This window comes from Apus apus, chromosome 1 (genome assembly GCF_020740795.1).
Source record: "Apus apus isolate bApuApu2 chromosome 1, bApuApu2.pri.cur, whole genome shotgun sequence".
In the NCBI taxonomy this organism is placed as follows: Eukaryota; Metazoa; Chordata; class Aves; order Apodiformes; family Apodidae; genus Apus; species Apus apus.
The window spans coordinates 137,133,444-137,141,612 of NC_067282.1; the positions used below are offsets into that span (position 1 = coordinate 137,133,444).

The following is an 8,169-nucleotide window of genomic DNA, read 5'->3' on the forward strand; positions in this document are numbered from 1 at the left end:
ATGTCCTGGATCAACACTCACTTGAGTCAGAATAGAATCTTAACCATTACAAAGGGTTGCTGTAGGTATTTCATCACTGAAATATTTATTCACCTTCTAAATGTATTTCAGAATAGAGCAAGTTTCATATGCAGAAAATACTCTGCTTGCTGGCTGCAACAGAGATTGTGATTGCCCGCTTAAAATATGGGACCCTGTTTGTGGGAACAATGGAATCACATATGTTTCACCTTGTCTTGCTGGGTGTAAAGCCTCAAGAGGAACTGGAAAAAGTGTGGTAAAGCATACATTTTATTGTACTGCAACCATGAAATACAGTAGGTGAAATACCCTTATCAATATGGGGTGGGAAATTTCCATACATTTAATTGGATATTTAAGGTGATAAATAGAGTTGGACAAATTCATTAAGTGGCAACAGAAATTCCAAACCGAGTATGAAAAAAAATTTAAGTTTAAATTACAGAATATAATGATGAAGCCTTATTTTCTTCTAATAACTGAAGGAATCTTAAATGCTCAAAATGGAGTGCAGAATTATTCCCAAGGTATTGCCAGTTGGAAACCTGAGTGCACAAGAACATTTCAGCCAAAATTAAATTGTGTAACATGGACTTAATAATCTCTTTTACCCTGTAGATTTGAACAAGTAACCATGTATTAGAGAATTTTATTATCTTAATTAGTACTACATTTTCCAATTTAAAAAAAGGTTCTAATTAAACTGAAAATAGACAAAAATAATGAGTTCAGCAAAACCCTTAATTATACAGATTTTAGGAAGCCTCTGTAATTACAAATATTTTTAAAAAGTATTAGATGATAATAAGGGCTGGACACTGATGCCCTTGCTCACCTTGGCTGACATTTGAAAGCCCTTATTCTGGCAGTAGTCTCAGTTATTTCAATAGAAGCAAGTGTTTGAGTGAGAATATTGCAATCCAGCCTCAGTCAAGCATCTCTGGTCTCTTCTGGCATATGAAAGACCACACACTAAGCTTGTGAAAAAGAGGGTCAGATCTATTGACACTGGAAGGACCACATAACCAGACTGCACTGGGAAATATGAGGGCTCTCCTGATCATGGCCTCCTTGAGGAAGCATAGTCCCAGGTGCCTAATAGGACCTCCTTCTTTCCAATCCCATACACTACACACAGATGTTGTCTAACCTGTGCCTGGCAGACTGGGAGAGAGGCTGCAGTGCAGTGCTGCATGTGTGTAACATTCTTAAGTGCAGGAGAAAGTGAGCTAGGTGCCAGTGGCCTGAGTTTCATATTCAGTGTGTGAGTTTTGACAAGTCTGTGTGATTGAAATATTCTTTTGACAGGTATTTGAGAACTGCACTTGTGTTGCAGCCTCAAGGTTTTCATCTCAGAATGTCTCTGCAACTCTGGGCCAGTGTGATGGAGAAGAAAACTGTGGCAAGATCCTTCATTATTTTTTAATATTGTCTTTGGTCTGCAGCTTCATTTTTTCCTTAGCAGCCATGCCTGGGTACATGGTCTTAATAAGGTACAGTAAAATGTCCTTATCTTAAGAAACCTACTGAACTTTTTATTGTGAGGTCAAACACCCCCAGGAATTACAAGCGTTTTAGTTTGTGTATGGAGGGAGGAAACATCTTAGGTAATTTCTGTGCTCTGTTAAGGTTTAGTGTCAGCTTCATAACCTGTTGTTGCTTCTGGCTATCAGTTCTATCCTGGATTAGTGTAGGATCACTGAGTTGGGGCACTAAGGTATTGAGAAGTGTGTGATACCCATGTGTTTATTGACCACATCAACATGATGTTGATTAAGTCACAATTATCTTGCACTTTGCATGAGCCTCAGTCTGGGTAGATGATAGCAGGACAACAGCTTTTCCTTTTGTAATTTGGCAGTCCCAGGTAAAGAACTTCAGTAGATGTTACCTAATGAGGATAATGAACTCTTTCAACCAATGCTCTAAGTAGAATGGTTTGGGCCTAATGTGATGAAGAGTTTGATTAAAAAGTACAACAGAGGTAAACTGTGTTTAATTGATGTTCAATGTAATTATCATACAGGTCTCTAAAGCCTGAAGAAAAGTCATTTGGAGTGGGTATCCATGAACTAGCTTCAAGAGTATTTGGTAAGAAAAGCTCTACCACACTTCAGAAGCATGGTTAGGTGTGATCTAGAGTTAGATAAGGATCATATCAGGGCTATGGTCATGGCACAGGATTCTACCTCTTTGGAGTGCCTTGGATCCAGAAGAATTTGGGCTTTTTTTCACAGACCCAGGCAGCATGGCAAATAAGAACAGCCTTCACTTTGCATTTATTTATACTGGGTAATAGGCTGACTACATCTGCTGCTCATCTGAAAGCCATTTTACATTCCTTCACTCTTGTATGTTTGTTGAACACAATACTCACTCTCACTGATGAGAGAAAATGTTGAGTTTTAAACTGGAATCACAGCAGCATATATATATTGCTAAATAGGCAACAGGAAATAAAATCTTTGGCTGAGGGTAGGTGGATAAGGAAGAAAAGAGAACATAAATGCAGACAATGCAGTTCAGACTGCAAGAGGACTGGACAGATGGAGTAGGTGAGAAGCAATAGGTTTGATAGTATACCTGCTAATCAGAAGAAATATGCTAATCACAAAAATGTTAATAATATTCTTTTTAGCTGGAATTCCATCTCCCATTTATTTTGGAGCTTTGATAGATACTACTTGCTTAAAGTGGGGTACTATGACTTGTGGTGGAGAAGGAGCATGTAGGATGTATGACATTGTCACATACAGGTATAATAATTTCTACTTTATTTTAATCTCTCCTTCTTACTGTATTATTACATGCATAGAGATATAATTTTACACTCTTTGTCTTTTCCTAGTAGACAAATTGCTCCTGTGTTAGAAGTTTGACACAACACTTTTCTTTGGTGTTGACTTTATTTGTCAAGTGCATCCTTTGCTGCAGACATTGGAACATTCTGAACAGAAATGTTCTGGTGTCATAATGACATTCAGCAATGGCCTTTCATGAGAACAGACCCTAAAACACTGAAAAAAAATATTGAAAGCAATAAGCCCTTGTGGGAAAAATGTTTAATGGCTGACTCTGAAACATCTTTGAAGAGAAAATAGTTTAAAGAGTACTTAAATTAAAAGAGAGGAGAAATGTATGGAGAGGATATAGTTAGTGAAGTTGTAAATTGGCCCAGGATACTACGCTTCATGCTTTTATAGTCCTTCAAGGAGCACTGTGGGAATTTTGAAGAAAAGTCTAGTTGAACTAATGGCCTTAGGCTGATTCCTTTTAATACTATGTTGAGGTTGATTTGGAAGAAGAATGCTAGCTCATTAATACCCCCAAAGTTTTACTCAGGTGGTCTGAGGTGCTCTTTTCAAGGCTCACTCTTGCCCTACAGAGAAAGCCATAGGGATACTAGGTGGCTAATGTCACTGGCTAAATTATTTGCCTCAAGTTGGGTGATGAAAAGAGCCATATCACTGACACTGACACATTCTCTGCTCTCATATTGATTAATCTTCTGTGAGATCTAAAGGGATCTGGGTACAAGCTTTAGAGTGGCTGGGCAACTGTTGCAAAGCAATGTATACTGAATAGTTTTGCTATTTTTTCATGAATGCACATATTTAATGAATCTCATCCTTTATTTCAGGTGGCTGTATCTTGGCCTGCCAGCAGTGTTACGTGGAGTGTCCTATATCCCAAGTGCACTAATTCTCCTTATTTTAAAGAAGAAGCTTAAATCTGAAAGTCAAGTCCCACTAAATGCACCAGTAGAAATGCAGGATAAAGAACAAGAAGCGTTGAAATAGGATTTAAAAGCAGGACATATTGTGGAAAAAACTTGCAGTGTAAATTTTCGATATGCTCTTGTGAAAGATTTCATAGTCTAACTAGTGAACACTTGGACAGAGATTAATAGAATTACACATGGTTGTATCCTAATTATATTACAGAAGTATCAGTTCATAAACAGAAATTAGAGGAAAAAAAGTGTTTGGCACAAAAGAACAAAGAGCAGAAGTAAGAAAACTTACATTATGCCACTTACTCAAACTTAGGTTTGAGTTGTCTGAGCACAGGACTATGAAGCAGGAATATGCTTTCAGTTCTGGTTTCATTGAAGATAGTGAGAATTTTGCAACTGTCCCCAGTGATGCCAAATTTCACCCTGGAATTCTCCAGCAAGTTCTGCCAGAGCCTCTCTCATGGACTGTAGAGGATTTGCAGCTTCTTTTGGCCTGAATTTTCAATAAATTTATTTAATTATGCTGTTAGTCTTTTTAGGCAGGGACTGTTTGTTATTCTGCGTAGTGTAGGTGGTCATTTATTGGAACCTGTTTTATTACATGGTCTGGATGCTGTGGTACTAGTAACAAATAAAAAAATAGATTTTTTTTTTTTTAAATTGACCGTTTTCTTGATGTTTTAACATTTGGATAGTTCACGGAAATGTTCTCAGGATTTGTTACTTCAGTTGCATTTACTCTAGAGAGGAGTAACCCACACAAGACAGAATGTTACTTGCATTTTCCCTACCTTGTTGCTGTCTGCTAAATCCTATACCTTCTCATGTCTTGTCAAATTATTCTTTGCATGCTACATAACTGTAGTCATCCATATGCTCTTCCTAGTCTTTGATTTTTATTTCTCTCAGATGTGGTGTTACAATGAGTGTAACCCCCTTTCGGGTTGGCTGACAGTGAGCTGTTGCTCTGGGATATCTTAAATATCTCATGAAAAGACCCTGCTGATAGGGTATATGTCACATAAGGTGTATCTTTAGTTGAGTATAGTGCATCCATGTTTAGCTTCTAGACTGGAAATGCCTCTTATTTGGCTCCAGTGCAGAGGACCCTTAGGACTGCAGGTGGCTGTGCAGTAACTTCTCGGATCCTTTTATTACAGCTGTTGGAAGCAATAATAAAAAAACCCTCCTGATTATTTTTCTCTACTTCATAAGGCATGAAGGCTGCTTCTGAAACTTTACCATAGACCGGTGCTCCAGCAGTTGCAAGTGTCTCCTACCCGTTTAATCTACATGACAGACTTACCCCAATTTTATCCACCTGAGACCTGCAGCCACCAAAAAATGGGAATGGTATTTCCCCAAAGTAGTTATGTTACTTAAGTTATATTCTGGTTTACTTTAAGTGTCTTATTAATACCATAAGTGCTTGGAATTGCCTTCTGTCCTTGTGTAATCAATGGCAAAAGATAATTTTCTTTCTACAGAACAGGAAAACAGCTCCAAAATTTAAAGTTTCTTCAAATACAGGAGGTCCTTACAGTTAATTCTTTTGAAAAGATATATCACAGAGATATATATATATATCAGATGATAGAGGTATATGATTTCCATCAGATAAACAGGTACAATGTGAGGAAGCAGAAAAGAAGAGGGACAGGGATTTGCTTGAGAGTATCTGACAGGGCTGTGAGGATGATTAAGGGACTGGAACACCTGCCTTACAAGGAAAGGCTGAGAGACCTTGGGCTCTTTAGTCTAGAGAAGAGAAGACTGAGAGAGTATCTTATTAATGTATATACATATCTGAATGGTGGGTGACAAAAAGGAGGGGCAAATCTCTTTTCAGCTGTGCCTGATAGGACATGGGGCAATGCATTCAAGCTAGAGCACAGGAAGTTCCACCTCAACATGAGGAAGAGCTTCTTTACTGTAAGGGTTGCAGAGCACTGGAACCTGTTCCCCAGAGAGGTGGTGGATTCTCCTTTCCTCCTTCCCTGGAGACTTTCAAGACCCTCCTGTTTATGTTTCTGAGAGACCTGCCCTAGATTCTGTGGTAGTCCTGCTCTGGCAGGGGCATTGGACTCAATGGTCTCCAGAGGTTCCTTCCAACCCCTAACATTCTGTGGTTCTATGAAGAAAAGACAAATGTGATGCAGCCTGTAACAGAGCAGAGCAGAAAGTGCAGTTCTTTATTAAGCCAGAGGTCTTCCAGAAGCTTTATGGACATTTGAAGCACAGCTGGTTTTCAGCATTGTTCTTGCTACCATAGGACATTTACTGAAAGCCAGCATTCTTCCTTCTAGGTATAATATTCTTCCAAAGCTAGAGTTAAAAATCTTTTGCAGGCATTTAGTCACAGTTTGGTGCCAAGGCAACCTGGGAAACATGAAAAGTTACAGTGCACCAAAGTTTCACAGCTGTAGGAAACAAAAGGGCTTTGTTAGGTAGGCAAATTTGTGCCATTGAAAAGGACCAGTGCCAGAGAGTCAGGCCTAGTTAACTCACTGTGTTTTGAAATGGAAGGAAGCAGGTAGAAAGTTTCCAAGTTTTAAATTTATCATTTCAGTAGACATGTTAGCTTTCTTTTTAATTGTTCCAATTAATCTGTTTGAGAATGTAGCAGTGAAACAGGCCAGCTTCACCAGATGCTTTGAAGTCATTAACCTGCTACTCAAACTGTTTATCAACAGAAATGGTGCTGGCTGGAAAGCTGGGTGGTTGATAGCACGGTTGAGAGGCTTCTTGGCACAAGCCTGTGGTGGGAACATTGCTTCCCCAGAGCAAAACCAGGAAACAGAGAGTGCAGGTCACTCTAAAGTAATCATCATAAAACCTTTATGGTATGCTATGTGGTACAACAGACACTCTTAGGTTGGGAGGTTAGAAAAATACTCTTGGAGCTATTTCTTCAAATGCAAAGCCAAACTATAGACTTGATCCTTTCAAGTTTAGAGCAGGCTGACCTTGATACAGCAAAGCATTTAAACATGTGCTTAACTTACAAATGGGTGGCCTTATTGATGTTTATTGTTTAAACAGGTGACATCAGACATTTAAATACTCAGCCCTAAACTGACACTGTCATGGCAGCTGTTTGAACACAGGCTGCTTGTTGTGGGTTACACTAGGTACTCAGGTGATACTCACTGTGCTCGTAAGCCTGGGCTGATCCCGGGCTGATGTTTCAAGCACTGAGCCTTGCATAAGCACTGTGGGTAGCACAAGCCAAAAATAGAAATAAAGCCAACAGAAGTCACAGTAGGCGTAAATTTTTTTATAAAACTGTTGCATATGAATATCTGAGTTGATTAAGTCCAATATAATATTAATAAAACTCAATGGGAGGTTTATTTTCTGAGTGCCTGAGATCTGAGCAGATGGCTTTCACAGTACTATCAACCATGTTTCTTTGTCACTGAAGTTTCAACTCAGTAAAGGGTGCCCATGAGTGGAATTTTGATCTTTAAACCTCCCCAGAGGAAGGCCAGGTGGTGATGCCTGGATGCAGATGCTGCCAGATACTGCCAAGCATATATTTGATGTTTTTCTGGCAATGTGACCTGTACAAGCATCTTGGAGATATTTTAAAGGCCATAGTACACAAACTGTGCACACATGTATTTATCTAGCATTTTGTACTCAATGCATTTTGTAATGATCCCTGATGTTCCTTGCTTGTTCGTTCTTGTTGTTGTTTGGACCAATGTCAGGTGCTGACCCACCATTTTCAAAGAAATATCAGCAGAGTCCTCAGCACCCTACTGAAAAATGGCAATGCTTTGTAAAAAGCACATCTCTGAGTATGTGCAGGCTATGGGTTTTTTTTCCACTTGCATTATTTTCTCTGTAGCAACTTTTAATTTAATCAGCTACCGTATTGTCAAGTCTCTCAGTATTTTGCAAGTAATTATTAAAAATGTTACATCAATCTTAAAAAGTCTGTGTCTTTTATAAACTTCATTGCCTACCTGGGGCTTCTAACTTTTAATAGTTAAAACTGACTATTGATGTACAATTTCAAAATTCTGATTTTACATATTGTTCAAGGTTTTTTTAGGTTTGTTTGGTTTTTTTGTTTGTTTGTTTGTTTGTGGAGTTTTTTTGAGAGGAAATTACTCATTTTGGAGGAAAAAATGTTGCCTGGCAAGTTGATTTTAATTAGTGGGCACAAAGGAGGTGTGGTGACCAAAGCTGCATCATAATATAATTATTTTGCTGAGGGCATAAATGTCTGATTTATGATATGAATGCTGACTTTGTGATACACATTATATTAATGTATGTAGCTTCTGAATACATTAATATTACAGTCTTGGACAAGTATTATTGACAGTTCAAATTCACTTTCTTTTTCAGTAATTTTGGTTACAGTGAACAATAGATTGCATCTGTATCCTTTCTATCTCGAG

General features: G+C 38.4%; 1 protein-coding gene across 4 annotated transcripts in view; it reads left to right on the forward strand.

Annotated features, from left to right (window-relative positions):
- LOC127392472 (solute carrier organic anion transporter family member 1A2-like) overlaps positions 1-7,697 on the forward strand; it is a 34,985-nt gene extending 27,288 nt beyond the window's left edge. For all 4 annotated transcript variants that reach the window (XM_051636453.1, XM_051636442.1, XM_051636422.1 and 1 more), the window contains exons 11-15: positions 112-277; positions 1,330-1,514; positions 2,048-2,112; positions 2,660-2,777; positions 3,662-7,697. In XM_051636453.1, the coding sequence (XP_051492413.1) occupies positions 112-277; positions 1,330-1,514; positions 2,048-2,112; positions 2,660-2,777; positions 3,662-3,821 (694 nt within the window). In that variant the 3' untranslated portion in view covers positions 3,822-7,697. The remainder of the gene's footprint in view (positions 1-111; positions 278-1,329; positions 1,515-2,047; positions 2,113-2,659; positions 2,778-3,661) is intronic.
- Positions 7,698-8,169: the final 472 nt, after the last annotated feature.